At 42.2% G+C, this 19,494-nt stretch overlaps 1 protein-coding gene across 17 annotated transcripts in view; it reads left to right on the plus strand.

The window, feature by feature from the left end:
• Positions 1-19,494, plus strand: part of LOC105491228 (WW domain containing oxidoreductase) — a 1,122,875-nt gene that overhangs the window by 364,389 nt on the left and 738,992 nt on the right. Inside the window, exon 9 of one of the 17 annotated variants that reach the window (XR_011616119.1) lies at positions 16,761-17,014. The exons of 15 other annotated variants lie outside the window; for them this stretch is intronic. Coding sequence is in view for 1 of the 2 variants with exons in the window: in XM_011757430.3 (XP_011755732.1) it covers positions 16,761-16,766 (6 nt within the window). In the remaining variant the exon portion in view is untranslated. Of the gene's footprint in view, positions 1-16,760; positions 18,593-19,494 lie in introns of those variants that run through there. One more of the 17 variants, XM_011757430.3, reaches the window with a different exon arrangement.

Genomic DNA, 19,494 nt, shown 5'->3' on the forward strand with positions numbered 1-19,494 from the left:
TTAGTGTCCTGTGTAGCTGGGATTACAGGCATGTGCCACCACGCCCAGCTATTTTTTTTTTTTTTTTTTGTATTTTTAGCAGAGATTGTTGGTCATGCTGGTCTCGAACTCCCAACCTCAGAGGATCCATCCTCCTCGGCTTCCCAAAGTGCTGGGATTACAGGCTTGAGCCACTGTGCCCAGCTGTGTTTTTTTTTGTTTGTTTGTTTTTGTTTGTGCATGTGCCAATAATGGCCCAGTTTCAATATCCACTGTTGGTTTCACCACCCCACTAGATCACAGTCTGGCCTTTGACAGTCACTGCCCCAATACTGTTTGATCTGCTCCCCTCTGATAAACGTTCATTGAGTGCCCCACGTGTCAGGCACTGACTTTAGGCGTAGCAAATGCAAAAACGATCTAGGTGTTCTGGATGTATGGGTGCCTACCTTAGGAGGACGCAGATGGGGAGAATGGGAAAGGGAGGTGAGATGAGCAGCACTGGGATGTGTGACTTTTCTGTCTTGAGGGTAGATACAAGAGGAGTCAGATAAAGTTGCAGAACAGAGATGATGTCTTTACTGAGACTTGGATGATGTGTCGGAGGCAAACGTGTTGACACAAATTAGAGAATTTTAGGTTCCCTTTGCAGCTGTGGCTGGGCTGGGATAAGGACTATGGACAAACTTACGGGGGTGCTAAAAAGCTCAGTAATGAAGATAAATGATATTTTAATCTAATATTTAAAAAAATAGAGTCTGGGCGTGGTGGCTCACACCTGTCATCCCAGTACTTTGGGAGGCCGAGATGGATGGATCACCAGAGTTCAGAAGTTTGAGACCAGCCTGCCCAAAATGGTGAAATGCCATCTCTGCTAAAAACACAAAAATGAGCTGGGTGTGGTGGTGTGTGCCTGTAGTCCCAGCTACTCGGGATGCTGAGGCATGAGAATTGCTTGAACCCAGGAGTAGGAGGCTGCCGTGAGCCGAGATTGCGCCACTGCACTCCAGCCTGGGTTATAGAGCAAGACTCTCTCAAAAAACAAAGAAGCAAAACAAAAAAAATTAATGCAAAACAAAATGACAAAATTTCAAAATTTATGTCAAGACAAATTCAGTATTATAGCAAAGGCTCAAGTAATGAACATGAATTTGTAATGATGCCTTGGGGAGGTGAAGGTTAAAAAAAAAAAAAAGGCCACCAAGGACCTCATGTTAAAGTTGATGATGACAAAAGTGAACAGTGATGATGAGATTAAAAAAACTAACATTTATTTTTACATTTTTTAAACTAGCATTTGTGTTAACATTATTTTAATCTGTGCACTTAAGGGAGACGGAATATGCTGAGGCTGGCAGTGGCTATAGGCCAGGACCTATGCTATGTACCTTATCTGTTTCTCATGCTGATTCTTTGAGAGCAGCGTTCCCTGTTACTACCAAAGGAATTTAGAGGCAATCAGTGATGTGCACAAGGCTATGTAACTAAAGGTGGTGGAGTGGGATTCAGGCCCCTTCCAACTGACTGAAGTGCCCAAGCTCTAAATCCCTGCCACACACAGCCTCTGTTGGCCCCCGGTTGTGTCTGAGCTTCAGAGGTTGTTTTTATAGCAGCAAAACAGTGAGTTGGGAAGAGGGAGACATTTTTAATATAGACACCAAAAGAGAGGCTGGAAGAGTTGACCATTTAGAAATGTCACGAGTGTCTGTGAATAGTGTTGGAGGCTGGGAGGCAAGAGAAAAAAATAGTCCTCATGTTGCACAAGTAGCAGTAGAAACAGCCTTTTTTAAAAAAATTAATTTTGTTTATGCATGTGTGCATAAACAAAAAAGTAATAGAAACTATTTGATATTTAAGTTTAATTTAGCACTTAAGAAAATGTTGTGTCTTTTTTTGGTTTGCTTTCTTAATCAGTAGCATTAAATTCTTGTCCCAGGGATACCTGATAGAGCTAACATAGAACAATAGTTTAACGTAATTTGAAGTATTTTTTTCTTCTGATGGGTACGTAGTTTATTTTTATAAATAATTTAAAAAATTGTGAGTCGGTTGCGTCTCTGAAACATCCTGATATATCTTTTTGTTGATGACCCTTAGCTAAGGATGTAAGACAGATTCTAAGAGAATAGGTAGAATAGCCACATGTGTCACTTTCATAACATGTGTAAAAATTATCATGCCCATTCATTATTTAAAGAGCTGTGGCCTTTTAGTGAATACCAACATTAACAAACCATGTTAACATGATTTAAAATACGTAATGAAATTTGCGATGCATCTGATGACGGAACTATCGAATTAGTGCACATGGCGTTGACTGATCGCCCTTAAAAAGAGTTACTTGCATTGCTTGAAGAGGGAAGATACACATCCCCTTGTGGGCTGGCAGCATTTTTGCTAACTTAAACGATGCTACTGGCAGGCTGGTTTATTTGATGTTGAAATGTCACACAGTATGTGCCCACCCTACGATTTGAATCTGCTGTGCAGTTCAGACCGAATGGTAACGTTCTCTGTGATCGTGTCTGTGTCTGCACCCTTTCTGGTTTTGTTTCTGTTGTCTTCGTCAATAGACCTTTCAGGAACCTTCCTCGGATCTCAGATAACAGTTCTTCTGAAACAGGATTATCCCGAGGTAGCAAAAGCTGTCCTGCAAATATGCCATCGCACAACTTTAAATAAAGCGGAAAAAAGTCTTTTCATTCAGTTCATATTTGCTACTTGTTCTCTTGATTCCGTCACAGTAATGACTAACTACAGGTCTTTGGATAAAGAGCTGCACCACGCAGGTATTGCTTCGTGTCTTGCACATACGTCCTGAGAAAGCACAGGTGAATTTTATCAGTTGGTAGGTGGAAATCGAAAAACTTTTTTTTTTCATTCACCAATTTTTTTTCCCCCAAATGCTGAGCTTTCTTTGGGGAAATCTTAATAGCCATTTTTATAAGACTCTGCATTTACAACGTGTGTGGGGGCCACAGAGGACACACACGAAAATAACATGAACTGGCTAGATGCAGTGGCTCATGCCTGTAATCCCAGCACTTTGGGAGGCTGAGGCAGGTGAATCACCTGAGGTCAGGAGTTCGAGACCAGCCTGGCCAACATGGTGAAACTTCATCTCTACTAAAAATACAAAAATTATCTGAGCGTAGTGGTGGGTGCTTGTAATCCCAGCTATCGGGAGGCTGAGGCAGGAGAATCGCTTGAACCCGGGAGGTGGAGGTTGCACTGAGGCAAGATGGCGCCACTGTACTCCAGCCTGGGTAACAGAGCGAGACTCGGTCTCGCCAAAATAAAAGTAAAAATTAAAATTAAAATTTAAAAAAAGTAAAAAAAAAAAAAAAAAAAAAAAAAAGAACATGGACTTAGCAGCTTTCCCTGGGCTTAGTAACTTGTCTGACGTCTCATGCTGGAGTTCGAATCCCCTTGTTTCTAGAAGAGAAATCCTTCAGATACGAAGGCGTGTTCCGTGATTTTGCCGAACTTACCCTACAGATTGTTTTATTATATATTCTGCCCTCTTCTATTCCCTGCCAATTAATTGTTTCATTGGTATAGCTTTTTTTTTTTTTTTTTTTTTTTTTTTTTTTTTTTTTTTTGAGACAGAGTCTCGCTCTGTTATCCAGGCTAGAGTTCAGCAGCGTGATCACAGCTCACTGCAGTCTTGACCTCCTGGACTCAAGCAGTCCTCCTGCCTTAGCCTCCCAAGTAGCTTGGACTGTAGGCAATGCCACCATGCTCTGCTAAATGTTTTTGAATTTCTGTAGAGACAAGGTCTCCCTATCTTGCCCAGGCTGGTCTGGAACTCCTGTGCTCAAGCCATCTTCCCACCTCAGTCTCGCAAAGTGCTGGGATTACAGATACAAGCCATCATGCCAGGCCATTGGTATACTATTGTTTTTCTTAAACGTTTATTTATTTTCTTATCTCATATTTACAACATATGTAGTCATTTTAATTTATTTTACAGCATATAAAAATAAAAATATAAATTAATTTTTTAGCATTAATATTAGGGAAGACAATCTGACATTTAAAAATATGTGTCTGTTTATGTGTGTATACATACACAGAAGAAGTATATGTGTAAATGCGTACAAATACTAGTGGCTGCTAATAGGTGGCGCCATGTTTTATCTGTGTAGTGTTGGGGGTGGAATTAGCACGTAGGGGTTGGGAAAGGGGACAGGAGGCTGTGGGATGATTAGTATATTCTTATTTGGCCGGTGAGGGAAAAAAAAAATCTTTCATTTCCAACAATATTCATTGTCTGTGTCACCTCAGCATTTAATTTACTTCCCTTACATGACTACTTGAAGTTGTCCCAGGCTAGTTGGTTCTATTAATTACAACCTAGAGGCATTCTGTTAGTAAACTAATGGATTACAGTATCTAAATGGAAGCCAGCAGATGACTTTGGAAGAACTGATCCGCAAGGGCCTTGCGTGGAAAGATTAAATGAAGCTTCCTTTAGCCTTCTCAGGTGCCCATAGTTTCCTATAACCTTAGAGGTTATCGAGGCCAAAGCTATTAATTTAGAGATTAAGAAGCCGAACCCTGAAAGGTTAAGAGATTGTTGTAAGTTCACACTGAAAGAGAGTGGTGTAATGCCCTTTTCACCAGGCACCAAGAAATTAGCCTATTTTATGTGTTTTTTGTTTTTTGTTTTTTTGAGGTGGAGTCTTGCTCTGTCACCCAGGCTGGAGTGCAGAGGTGTGATCTCAGCTCACTGCAAGCTCTTCCTCACAGGTTCATGCCATTCTCCTGCCTCAGCCTCTTGAGTAGCTGGGACTACAGGCACCCGCCACCACACCCGGCTAATTTTTTTGTATTTTTAGTAGAGACGGGGGTTTCACCGTGTCAGCCAGGATGTTCTCGATCTCCTGACCTCGTGATCTCTCCACCTTGGCCTTCCATAATGCTGGGATTACAGGCGTGAGCCACCGCGCCCAGCCGCCTGTTTTATATTTTAGCAGACATGGTATCCCCAGCATTTTTAATAAATGCCCTTTTCTTGCATAAGTAACTGGATATTTCCAAGTGGCCTACAAGTGGAGCGTGATTTCATCTTTCATCAGGAGAAGCAGCTTTTCCTCTTCCTTCTGTTGTTTTCCTTCTCTAACCATCAAGGTCATGTGGTATCTGCCATTTTGCATATTCTTGCTTTGTTTCATGTTTTCCTTAAACTCTGTGCACATGAATATTTGTGGTATATGGCTTAATTGTAAGCGATCAGGCATCAATGGCTTTTTATGAAGCAAAATTTACTTTCTGCGCTTGCGTGTGCCATTATTACAGATTGCTGATGTTTGCCAATGGATATTCTTGGAAATCCTCTTCTGGTTTAAATGCAGTTAAGTATTTAAAAATAATACCAGTGACATGTTTGCATTTACATTCAGCCTGAAGGCCTATTTGATGCTGGAAATGAAAATTTGTTAGACTATATTTTATTTTATTTTAATTCTTTTTGAGATAGAGTCTTACTCTGTCACCCAGGCTGGAGTGCAGTGGTGCAGTCATGGCTCACTGCAGTCTTAACCACTCTGGCTCAGGTGATCCTCCCATCTCAGCCTCCTGGGTAGTTAGGACTACAGGCACATGCCAGCATGCCCAGCTAATTTTTTTGTATTTATTATAGAGATGGGTTTTCACCATGTTGCTCAGGCTGGTCTTGAACTCCTGGGCTCAGGCAGTCCGCCCACCTCGGCCTCCCGAAGTGCTGGGATTACAGGCATGAGCCACTGTACCTGGACTCCACTATGCCTTCCCCTCCCCTCCCCTCCCTTCCCCATCCCACAGAGTCTCTCTCTTTTGCCTAGGCTGGAGTGCAGTGGTGTTATCTGGGCTCACTGCAACCTGTGTCCCCCAGATTCAAGAGATTCTTGTGCCTCAGCCTCCCAAATAGCTGGTTTTACAGGCATGCACCACCACACCCAGCTATTTTTTGTATTTTTTGTAGAGACGGGGTTTCACCACGTTGGCCAGGCTGGTCTCGAACTCCTGACCTCTCCTTGGCCTTGCAAAGTGCTGAGATTATAGGTACCCTGCCTGGCTGATACTTTCCTTAGTTGTTTTCAGTTTAATAACCTATCTTCGGTCTACTCTATGTCTTTTTCTCTCCTTTCCTCCCTGAATACTCAAGCTTCCAGTGCGCAGATTTCTCCAACCCTGAATACGACAGATACCAACACCGTACTAGCTGTTCCATAGCTGCCCGTTTGTTTTGCAGAACGTTGGCCTGAATGACTCAGACTTGGAGCTTAGAAAAGAGAGAACTGATGCGGCCTGTGGCAGACATGTCCAGTGGCCTGCTGTGTCCTTGATTTTGAAGAACTAAAGAGTAGACTTGACCACTTTTTAAACATGACATTCGATCCATGTGGCATAGCAAGGATGGGGTCCACAAGATGGAATGATCTTGACGCAATCCTCATGACCGTAAATACTAAACGAATGCTCTGTTTCAGTTGAGTGATTTGTTCTATCACGTGAGGACACATCACTTGCATCTCACTGTGAGTTTGAAAGTGTTTTCTGTGGAGAATAATGCTGAAGAAATGGGCCCTCCAGATGTCACTAGGGACAGGGGTGTCACTAATCTTGATTACTAAGTTCTTGCCACAGATAGAAGCCACGCTACTGTACAAGTTTCATACTTGAGGAGTGGACATCTGACGCGGTGTTGGTGGTTGTTAAAGTGTACGTCTATTACTGTGTTGCTTTGGAAGCTTGGTGCCACGACAAAAGTGCAGAATTCCATGTTTGATACTTTTTTTAACTTGATTAAAGTGACGTGTGGATACAGATTTCACTATCCATGACTGCCGGCCTTAACTTTCTCATGTACTTATTTTAAATCAGAGAGCCCACCTGTCCAATTCTAGCTCCTCCTGGGCACCCTGTGTTAGACATAGGCCCTCCCAGCATTCTGAGTCACCATCCGCTGCTCTTGCACTGTCCATTATCCAAATGAGGAACTCATCAGTAAGGCCAGAAAGGAAAGGGAGAAAAAAAAAAAAAATAGAAGAGGAAAAGAGTTTATTTACAGATGGTAAAGAATTCTGGGCATGGGAAACCCAGCCAAATAAGTAGAATGTGTGCATAGGTGGGACTCCTGATCTTGTTTTATGAAAGAAATAAAGACAAGTCAAACAGATCTTTTGCAAGGGTCCCCGTGTGTGTATGTCTAACCCAGTGACAGGTAAGGCAGCCAGGAGCTGCTGTTATTTCAGTGCAAAGCTGTTTTCACAATCACAGCCATGCACAGCTCAAGAACCCTCACAGGTCATGCCTGAATACCTTCAATGTGCCCCATGTAAAAATACACAGCAAGTCGATTGGACATGCCCTATGAATTATACCTTATTTATGATCATCGAGCCCTCCCTTTTCCCGTCATGCTTTAGAATTATGGGCTGGAGCAGTTTTTAATACTCTATTTATTTTAGGGGAGGAAAATGTTTTTCTTTAACCACAACATTCATGCAATACCAACTGCTGGCAGTTTCCCCAGCATTTAAGGAAATATTGTTGTAAGACTTTTATGTTCTGTACTTCAATCAGCCAGAGCCAGCAGTATCCCAATAGAAGGACCCTCAACAGACCATTTTCAGCATTTTGCTACAATTAAACTCCTCTGGTTTTAGCCCTCAGGCAATTTAGTACCTTTTTACATATGCACATTATGAACTTTTGACCAGGGTCTAGCAGTCATATATTAGAGTGCTGCTCTTGAAGGCAGGCTTAACAAGTTCCTCTGAGTATTACAGTTGGAGTCAGTTGTGGAAAAGGTAATTTAAGCAACTTGCAGCGAGGCTATTCAGAATCTCAGCGATGATCCTAAATATCTCTCTCTCTCTCGCTCACACTCTTTTTTTTTTTTTTTTTCCTTGTTTCCTCTGGAAGCTGGTAGCAGGAGCTTTCAAAGTCTGTGATTGATCTTTTATTCAGTAGCTAACGAGGGCTGTGATTCTATTAGCGCTCTACAAGGCAAGAGAACAGTGATTTAATGAAGTGTCTAGTGAGCCGGCCATAGATTTATCCTGTTGTCGCTAATTTGCAGCGCTGTTGCCAGCATAAAGGAAACTGCACTCACACTGCTATTAAGCAGGTATTTCCTTAGTAAATTGTTGTAAGGTCAGGTACAGTTATCTGAGCAAAAGCAATGCCTTACCTCTTCAGTGTCTGCAAATGACAGCCGCCGTGCTGAGTGCTCACTGAAGTGGAACTGGGAGATCAGAGGTCCGTCTCCAAGTCGCCCTTAGCGGAGGCAGGAGCAGATGAACTGCCAAGTAGGAGTAATAGAGTCATAATTGGTGATTAGAACTGGAAAGGTGCAATAACATCTTAATACAAACTGGCGTATGTTATAGTTACTGTCAGTTGTTGTAAACTCGTCCTGCCGCCTGGACTAGTTACGTTTCCCTTGATTAGCTCTGAGAAACGAGGCAGCGGGCACTGGGGCAGCCACACAGACAACATCCAAATTTTTGTTGCTTTCCTGGGTCTTGCCCTGTCCTTGCTGTTTTCCTTGGGTACCCTGTTCCCCCTTTAGAACACACTACAGTAACCTTTTCCCACTACCCTGGGAGGACTGTGATTTCATACATGTCCTCTGATCTGTCCTCTTTGCAGAAGCAGTGACATTTATGCACACTGGCTTTGAGGCTTGTTGAACTTTTGTTTTATTTGCCTTTGCTGAGGCGGGGGGAGGTCTTTGCTTCATGTTAGATCCGTATCCCACTGCAATTCTGTGTCACTGTAGCAGATCTGGGGTTGGTGTGCCAGAGTGAAAACACGAAAGAAAATAAATAGGCAGCACTGAGGAATTACACACTTGAGCTTGGCATTTTTCTGAATGCAGGGTTATTTTAGGTGAATTGAGCGTGTTGGAGGCGCCCTTGCAGGTATAGGTAAGCAGTGTCCATCCGTAGTAAAAAGCAATCGAAGAAATTCTTATCTGATGCTTAATGAATTGCCAGCCTGGTTAAAAAGGATAACCCTTTAAACCCAGGGTGTCCAACTGGTAATTTATATAGACTGGAGATGTTTCCATGCATTGCAGCAAAATTTTACTTCAAATTCACAGAAGCAGCGGCTATCCAGCATTGTTCACAGGTGCTGAGTAGCTGTCATTATTGATAAACATGTAACTGGTCATTTGTATTGTTTTGAGTAGGATAGTCTACCAGGATGCCTAGTAGAGAAAAATGAGATGAGATAATGAGATCATTTACACTGACACATCTTACGAATCTGGCACATAGTAGGTTCTCAGTAAATATTTTTTGATTCTGTGACTGTTAGAATCTGTTGGCTGAAACTCTGTCATCTGGCTCTCACTCTGCTCGACAAAACTTGGGTAATTCTAATGCTTACTTCACCCCAGGGCTTATGTGTCTTAGGTTAGGGTTTATGATCAAGTAAAGGGTTTAAAGAAGTGTTTTATGAGGGAGTCCTGTTTGCAAATGATCACCTGGTAATTTAAGAGGGTGAGCGAAACTTCCCTAATTTTCTAGTATGGACCTTTGGGGCTCAGGATGAGGATGTTCAGTTTGTACTGCTGGTGGAGCTGCCATTCCATTAAGGGCATCTTTCTCCAAGGGAACAGAAATCTTAGGTTGATCTGGAGATCAGGACCTAGTACAGGCAAGGCAGTGGTCTGTTGAAGAGTAGATGAAGCTGATCAGAGCACAGCGACACCGGTGACAACCGGTCAGGACGTGGGAAGGGCTCTGACCTGTTCATCTCAGAGAGATGTGGCATGAGGAATACTGAGACCTAAGGCTTGTTGCTTAGTATTGTGGACAAGGGATGCTCTGGGTTGTCTAATACTAAACAAAATGGAAGGGAAGGATGGAAGGAAGAGAGGGAGAGACGGAGGGAGATGGAGGATGATAGGGAGATGGAGGGAGGCAAAAAGAAAAAAGAAGGAAAGAGGAGAGAGGGGAAGGGAGGAAGGAAAGAAGAGAGAGAAGGAGGAAGAGAGGGAAGGAGGCACAGAGGTAGAGAGGCATAATGGAGATAATGGAGAGCCTGGCCAAAAGTTAATGCTCAGTTTCCGGTAGTCCGCAGAAAGCACCTTGACCAGTTGACTGAATACAATTAGTATCACAAACTACTAGGATTTATTGGATGTTTGCCGTGTGTCATGTTTCCTTGAATCTTCATGGCGATCCTTCAAGGGATCCCTGTTTTCTAGAAGGTAAAGGTGCAGGTTAGAGGCTATGTCAGAAGCAAGTCAGGATTTGAAGGCAGATCTGTCTGCATTTCCCCCTCTGTAAATCCAGAGCTGCTGCCTTATTTCTTATGTGGCCGCCAACCCTGCAACAATTCTTCCTGGGAGGCTTCATTCCTGAAGGGAATTCAGTCTCCTTTTTGAAGAAAGGGCCACTGCAACTCTCTGATCTAGACATGTTAGACCCTCAGTAAGGAAAATCAGAGAAAGAAGAAACAAAACGTATTACTCCATTTTCATACTGCTATGAAGAAATACCCAAGACTGGGTAACTTATAAAGAGAAAGCAGTTTACTGAACTCAGTCATTCCACCTGGCTGGGGAGGACTCAAAATCATGGCAGAAGGCAAAGGAGGAGCAAAGGCACATCTTACATGGCAGCAGGCAAGAAAGCATGTCCAGGGGAACTGCCCTTTATGAAACCATCAGATCTCGTGTGACTTACTCACTATCAAGGGAACAGCACAGGCAGATCCCATGGCTGTGACTCAGTTACCTCCCTCTGGGTCCCTACCATGACACATGGGAATTATCGGAACTGCAATTCAAGATGAGATTTGGGTGGGGACACAGACAAATCATATCATAGAATTATAATAATTCCTATTTCTAAGGCAGATAAATAATCCCAGTTGGAAATTGTACTGATTTAGACTTAAAACCATTCAGCCTTCTTTACCATTTCTGAACGTGGCCCTGAGGGAGGATTTGTCTTTTGCTGTTTTCTTTTTTTAAGAGATGGGGTCTTGCTGTGTTGCCCAGGCCACTCTCGAACTCCTGAACTCAAGTGATCCACCCGCCTCAGCCTCCCAAAGTGCTGGGATTACAGGCGTGAGCCACCACACCCAGCCTGGGGGAGAGTTTGTTAAAGAACTGTCTGTTTTTATCACATGACCACAAGTTAAAATTTTGGGCAATATCCCTGAATGATATCTTTTCACTAGTAACTCACATGGACACATCATCTCTGAATTTAACATGCTTTTCAGGAACATGTTCATACTTTCCACCTATAAAACCTGTTTTAGTAACTTACTCCCTTGTGAATGCTCCTTGGTATGTAAATTTAGCATATTTCCTTTTAATTGTCCAGGTAAGTAATACCCATCGTTAGAGGGCACCAGTAGTGGAATCAACTTATTTTTTAAAATGTATTCTGTATTTCATGAATTTTTCTGAATAACTGATCTTTAGAGTCTGAATTGTGTTCTGTTGGGCTTGACTTACTTTTAAATTAAAAGAGGCTAACACATTAGACACAAGAGGTCACATATGATATTCCATTTATATAAAATATGCAGAGTAGACAAATTCATAAAGACAGAATACAGAAACATTGGTGGTTTCGGGGGTGACGGGGGTAAGGGGAGTAGGGAATGACTGTTAATGGGTACAAGTTTCTTTTTTCTTTTTCTTTTCTTTTTTCTTTTTTGAGATGGAGTCTCGCTCTGTTGCCCAGGCTGGAGTACCATGGCGTGATCTCAGCTCACTGAAAACTCCACGTCCTGGATTCCTGCCATTCTCCTGCCTCAGCCTTCCGAGTAGCTGGGACTATAGGTGCCCGCCACCACGCTCAACTAATTTTTTGTATTTTTGGTAGAGACGTGGTTTCACCGTGTTAGCCAGGGTGGTCTCGATCTCCTGACCTTGTGATCCACCCACCTTGGCCTCCCAAAGTGCTGGGATTACAGGCATGAGCCACAAGCCACTGCGCTCGCTGGACCATTGGGTACAAGTTTCCTTTGGGGTGGTGAAAATGTTTTGGAACTAGATAGAGGTGATAGCTCTACAACACTGTGAATGTACTAAATGACACGAAATTGTACACTTTGTAATAATTTATGTTATGTGAATTTCATCTCAGCCAAAAGAGGCTAACACATAAGGAGATACATTTTGACACATGTGGCATATTAAGCTATTGTTGTTCTTTTTTAAATATTCCAGCTGGGTGTGATGGCTCATGCCTGTAATCCCAGCACTTTGGGAGGCCGAGGTGGGTGGATCACTTGAGGCAGGAGTTTGAGACTAGCCTGGTCAACATGGTGAAACCCTGTCTCTACTATAAACTCTGTATCTACTATAAATAGAAAAATTAGCCGGGCTTGGCGGTGGGAGCCTATAATCCCAGCTACTCAGGAGGCTGAGACAGGAGAATCACTTAAACCCGAGAGGCAGAGGTTGCAGTGAGCCAATAACTCACCTCTGCACTCCAGCCTGGGCAACAGAGCGAGACTCCATCTCAAAAAAAAAAAAAATTTTTTTCTTCCATCTGTATCACACAGTTTCACCATTGTAGCATGGACAGGAAATAATTGGGTTGTATGTAATACCCAGGTAAAGTAAACAGATCTTGAAGAGGGATGCCAATCCCTACCGTGCATGGTGTTATTCACAGAGCTGCAGGGATACAAACGTACCTTATCTCTTGTCCATGCGATTGATTAGTTATGTGTTTGCCTGTGTTATTAATAATGTATACTTTGAAAAATCTATGTGCATTATAGTCTTTGATCTTGTCATGAATTTCAAAGCCAAAGATTCCATTTTCTTTCTTTAAAAAAAAAAAAATTTCAAAGAGGTAGGTTGGAAGTAAATTTAAAACTTTTCCCCTTTCTAGCAGAGGACTTTATACTGATCACCATCCATGTTAATTAGATATGCATGTATGTGTATATATGATATATATACCCATATACACACATAGTCTATATATACATGTATACACACATACACATATATACACATATTTTAAGGAGAGAATTAGAAAACGATCAATTCAAGCAGTATTACTATATTCTAGAGGTGAGGAATATCTGAATACGACACTTACTCATCTAGTAGATTAAAACAGAAGACTGTAGACTAAGGCAGGATCAAAGGACCTCTTTTCATTGTTCTTTTATTGTTTATTGACTTCAAAAAGACTTTTTAGTTTAAACTGACTTTAATGTCTCTTGAATGCTCTTTTGTAAAATGACTTTGAAAACTTGGGGATAATGTCTTCATTAAGTGGAGAAAAATCTTGGGAAAAATATAACTGTAACTTGGCTTTCATTAGAGTAGAAAGAGATAAAGCTTTGCTTAATTAATGTCTGTTTTCCCTCTGTTCAGAATTATAAGGAAAAAGGGGACTGAAATTAGTGCTGATAAAAGCTTGAAATAGACATTCTAGCACTGAAACTTTTTTTTCTTCCTTTCTTAGAGTTTGGAAACCATACTTCATACAATGCTATGAAGCATAGGGGAAGATTTTAGGTGCCCTGTCTTCCTGGATCTAAAATGACGCCAAACCCAGTGGTACTGATCACCCTGGCATCTTTCCACCTTTCTCACTTCATTGTCTTTTTGTGTGTTTCTGACATCTGTTTACACATGGACAATCTTGGGGATGGAGGGATTCTGTTGGTCTACTTTCCTTACTGTTTAACAAAACTCAAAACTATCTCTGCTCTTGTGCAAGCCACCAATCAAAACTGACCTTTCGGAGTGTCCTCATTGCCCTCTGGGAATGTTCATGGCCTCTGGGAGTTCAGGAATTACTTTTCCACCGGATCTTCACTACTTTTATTATTCTGTGGCTTTCTGCCAGTTCTCTGCTCAGCCTCTCTTTTCTAGAAACCTGATGCACTTTGTTAGCTTAGAATGCTGTTCTAGGCTGCCTTTTTTTTTTTTAGCTTCTTGGTGAGCAGAACACTGGACTCCAGACTGTGAGGCTCTTCCTATGCAGCCTGCTGGCTCCTCATACCCACTACCTTGTCACCTTAACGCCACGTATGATTGCAATGGCAAAAAGGAGAAATGCACAGAGGAACACCACCTATCAGAGTTTGCACTGAGTTTCCAGATCCATCCTTTTGCTTCCACCCATCCCAAGGAATGCAGTTCTTGGAAGGGTCATCTCATGGTACATTGTTGGCCCTCTTAGAAGAGATTTCAGGCCTTCCCTTCTTGTAGCTTGGTACTTACAGGGAGCACTAGGGTAAGTGGAAAAAGCACATGACTTGGAATAAAGACCTAGTACAAATCCCATGTCTGGTTTATACTAACTGGGTCCTGGACCTAGTTCCTGTACCTGTTTGAGCCTCAGTTTTCCATCTGCAAAGGAGGGATGATAGTACTTACTCCAAAGAATTGTCGTTGGATCAAATGAGTTGGAGTGGGATACAGCAACATTCTGTATTCTGATTTCAGCAACACTATGCAGTGTAATTCTGTATTATAATAACACATCTTCTGTGGGTCTTTCTTTTGGGGAAGCTAACGTTTTAAAAGGTTTCCCTTTTTAACCTGTGACCCCCTCTACCCCAAAAGTATATTCAAGAACGAAACTTTTGGTATGATGATGTCTTACACCGATAGTTCTGAATTACTTGACCTGGCTATCTTTTTTGAGTCTCTTGATTGATAGATGGATGGATAGATTGATTTTGTTGTAACCCTTGTTCAGCCTTGCTGTCCTTACTTGTTTTCAAATACTCAAATGCCATTGAGTCACAGGTTTCAGAGGGAGATGGTAATACCTCAGGTTTTAAGTTGCAGGGAGTCACCACAGGTTTATTATGGAAACCATCAGGGATGTTTATTCCCTCTCCTGAGAAACATAATTGAGCCTCTAAACCACCCACAAAGATACCTGCCTGTAAAATATTTAAGAACTGGTACTATGAAGACATTTCCCTCATGCAATTTGTTTTCCATCTAGGAACAGAGCGAGGAAAATATAGCTGAGTATAAGTTACAAAGCCAAACTTTTAAGCCACAAAAGGCATCTCTTCACAATATCACTTGGAGAAGGGCTGAAGGCAAACAGAAAGTGAGCAGAAGGGAGACCGGTGTTCTGAAACAGAGATGACAGGCTCCACAGTGCAGGGTGATGATGCTGTTATAAATTACCCATTCAGTTTTAGACTAGACATTCCCTGGAAGCATGTCATGGGGTATGCAGAAGGGCTTTTGGATAAAAGGGGTCTAGTTAATAGATGTTATAAAAACAAACTCGAAAAGCATAGCAGGCTGCCAGGACATGTCTGAGTACCTTGCAGATGGTGGGGAATAGCCTATGGATTCTGCTTACACCATGGATGCCCAGGCTGGGCCATGGGTTGTGTTTTTATCCTCAGTTTACAGAAATGTTATCAGGCATGTTTTCCCTGTTTCCCTAGCCAGCCATAGGGCCAGGTGACTCCTAGAGGTGATCCTTCGGTTATTTCCTAAACAAATCTAAAACAAACAGATACCTGTAATCTGGGATTAGATAGAGCCAATAAGATGTGACTGAAATGCTCAGGGATGCTAAGAGGTCTACATTTTAAGTTGGTATATTATTAAAGCTGATGCTAGCTGCTGTAACAAATAAGCACACCCGTGCCCTGTGGCTCAAACATAGTAGAAGTTTATTTCTTGTTTATATAAGATCCAAAATGTTTCTTGCCAATTAGGCTGTTCTCTTCCAAGTGGTGACCCAGGGACTCAAGCTCTTTTCATCTTGTGGCTCAGCCATCTTACACACATGGCTTCCAGGGCTGCCCTGCTGTTGTCTGCATGAAGCTGGTGGAAGAAGTAGCAATTTGCAGGACCATGGGTGGAGCATTTTAAGGATGAGGCCTGGGAGTGTCACAAATCTGTGAACTCCAGGAGGCTGGGAAATAGAGCGTAACCATGTGCCCAGGAAGAAGTGGGGCATAGTACATCTTTGCCGCACCTGATGTACTGTTGTTTGTTTAAAATCACTTTGGATTCTCATGTACCTTTTCCCCCTCAAGATCTTTATGTTTTTGACTTTGGAGATAACCAGAAATAACTAACCATGCTTCCTGCCCTCTACGATTTCATACTCATGGGGAAGCAAGACCCCACTCTTTTATTTTTATGTATGTATGTATGTATGTATGTATGTGTGTATGTGTGTATGTATGTGTGTATGTATGTATGTATCTATGTATGTATGTATCTATGTACGTATCTATGTATGTATCTATGTATGTATGTATGTATCTATGTATGTGTGTGACGGAGTCTTGCTTTGTCGCCGAGGCTGGAGTGTAGTGGCACAATCTTGACTTACTGCAATTTCCTCCTCCCGGATTCAAGCAATTCTCCTGCCTCAGCCTCCCAGGTAGCTGGGATTATAGGCACCTGCCACCACATCTGGCTAATTTCTGTATTTTTAGTAGAGATGGGGTTTCACTATGTTGGCCAGGCTGGTCTCGAACTCCTGACCTCAGGTGATCCACCCACCTTGGCCTCCCAAAGTGCTAGGATTACAGTCATGAGTCAGCATGCCTGGCCAACAAGACCCCCGCTGTTGTCCAGTGCAGTAGGTGCCTTTGCCTACCTTCTATACAGGCTGGAACAGGTGATATTGCACCCACCTTCACAGCCTCCGTAGCAATTGAGGATGGCTCTGTGACAGGTTCTAGCTAACAAGTAAAATCAGAAACCAACAGCTCGTTTCCTTGAATACCTTTTGCTTTGTATAAAATGGTGTAGCATTGCCGGTATTTTCACTCTTGCTTTCTTCCTACCCTGGATGCAGATTTGATATTTCCAGCCGCAGCGGTCTTGTTACTTCTAGGATCCAACAGGGAAGAGGGAAAAGTCAAAAGAATGTTGGAGAGAAGGCCTTCAAGTTGCAGAACACTGACCAGTGTTGGCAGCTACAGGACAATTAGGCATGAATCTTCATCCAGGATCTGCTTTTCCTGTCCTGCCAATTCATGAGCTGCTAATAAACTTTCTGATGCAAATATGGAATACAGATTTCAGAGGGCTTCTGGGTAACCCTCGGAGGTGAGGATGCTTTGTGAATGCAACAGGTGTCTGACCTCATTTTTCTGGTGGAATGTTTACAAATGCTAATTAAGTTTTGCTTCAAATGGGGAACAGTCCTGTGAAGTATTTCTTGGAAGTTACCAGCTTGAACATAGGAAGATGTTCTCCATCATTTGGATTTTTCTCACCAGCACCTTTTAGTTGTGGTGGTTTGGGATGTGATGATCTCAGATCTTTTCATCCTCCATGAAATCTCTGCAGTGATAGCTGAATGTCTTGCCTTTTCTTTTATTGCCCTTTTTCTTTTGTGACTTTGTAGTGAGACACATTTATGTTAGGGTAATTGTCTCATGGTATTTGAAAATCTTTATTTGGGCCACATTGGTTGGAAGATAAAAATATATAAGCCCTAGTCCCTGAACATCATTTGGCCTGAACTAAGGCTGGAGTTTCTCTCAATCAAAATAACAATGACTATTTTTCCCTGCCAAGGAGTGGTGTAATATCATGAAGTAGATTTATGTACACATTAAATAAACTTTTAAAGCATTTTAATGCACCAGTTTGCAATTTTTTTTTCTATTCACCAAAATATCCCAGATAATGGTTATCAGTTTTTGATTCCACACATACTTCAAATACTGTTAGTGCAAAATCCTTCTTTAGAAATGTTACCTAATTCCAGTGTTTCACTTTATTCAGTGAAGACATGCCTTTGATTATTTCAGTTAGGTGTTAGGATGCCAATTTGGCCACACATTTTTTTCTTAGGTGCCTTTGCTTACAGTATTCAGAGAGTTGGTCAAAAATCAAGGTCAAAACAGGAAAAAGTAACACTGTCAATACCTATTTCTGTACGTAATTCAAATTAAAACCGCAACCACCTAGAAGCATCAATACAAGGAACTGGCTGTATATTGCATTCCTGTGACCTGCTTTATTAATGATGGAATGACTAACAAGGATCAGAGGGAATGTGGTCATCCTCCTATCTCATAAGCCAAATGCTGCATGTTCCAAGGCTATCAATTCTGAAAACCCTTGTTCATTTTTAAATAAGGGAAAAATTTGGGGCCTGGGTCATTCTTTTTTTTTTTTTTTTGAGACGGAGTCTTGCTCTGTCGCCCAGACTGGAGTGCAGTGTGGGTCATTCTTTTTAAAGGAAGCCATTTAGAAAACTTAGAATATAAATTTCTGTTAGTAGAAACTAATTTATCTTGCTGATCTCTAAAGTATACCTGATTTGGAATATGTGCCCTCAAGTTTTGCTACACTGAAAAAAATTATGGGCCGGGCGCGGTGGCTCATGCCTGTAATCCCAGCACTTTGGGAGGCCGAGGCAAGTGGATCACCTGAGGTCGAGAGTTGGAGACCAGCCTGGCCAGCATGGCAAAACCGTTTCTCTACTGAAAATACAAAAATTAGCCAGGCATGGTGGTACATGCCTGTAATCCCAGCTACTTGGGAGGCTGAGGGAGGAGAATCGCTTGAACCCGGGAGGTGGAGGTTGCAGTGAGCCGAGATCGTGCCACTGCACTCCAACCTGGGTGACAAGATTGAAACTCTGTCTCAAAAAAAAAAAAAAAAAAAAAGAAATTATGTCATTTTGTTATCAGCATCAGCAAAATAAATCTTAGATCAAGATGGGAGTACTGGACTACTCCCTTCTTGCCCGGTCTTTGGTTTAGCTCAGGAAAAAGCAAACTAGGGCCCTTGGGCCAAATCTGACCTGCAGCCTATTTTTGTGCAGCCTGCAAGCAAACATTTTTAAATTGTTGAAAAAATATGAAAGGAAAAATATTTCAAGATGTATGAAAACTACATGAGGTTGAAACTTGAGTGTCCTTAAGTAAAGTTTTATTTTATGGTGTTTCTCATCTTTATGTATTGTTTGTTTGCTTTGAGATGGAGTCTCACTCTGTCACCCAGGCTAGAGTGCAGTGGTGCCATCTCGACTCACCACAACCTGCATCTCCCAGGTTCCAGCGATTCTCCTGCCTCAGCCTCCTGAGTAGCTTGGCGTATAGGCACATGGCACCACGCCTGGGTAATTTTTGTATTTTTAGCGGAGACAGGATCTCACCATGTTGGCCAGGCTAGTCTTGAACTCCTGATCTCAAGTGATACACCTGCCTCAGCCTCCCAAAGTGCTGGGATTACAGGCATGAGCCACCGTGCCCGGCCTTTTTATGTATTGTTGATATAGCATCACAAGGGAAGAGTTAAGTAATTGCAACAGATAAGAGCACAGCATGAAGAGCTGACAATGTTGGCCGACTGGCCCTCTCAGACAAAGTTTGCCAACACCCAGTTGAGCAGATATACTTACCTGTGAGCAGAGGTGAGTCAGAGGTGATTCTGTTGTCCCTCCTTTCCCAAGGAAATGTGGAAAGATGAGAATGTTGCTACCAGTGCTGATTTGGAGCATTTTTAAAAAAAATTATCTTAAACAAGTCCCAACGTTTACTTTCCCTGTGTACCCTATTCTTTACTCGCAG

This window comes from Macaca nemestrina, chromosome 18 (assembly GCF_043159975.1).
Source record: "Macaca nemestrina isolate mMacNem1 chromosome 18, mMacNem.hap1, whole genome shotgun sequence".
NCBI lineage: Eukaryota > Metazoa > Chordata > Mammalia > Primates > Cercopithecidae > Macaca > Macaca nemestrina.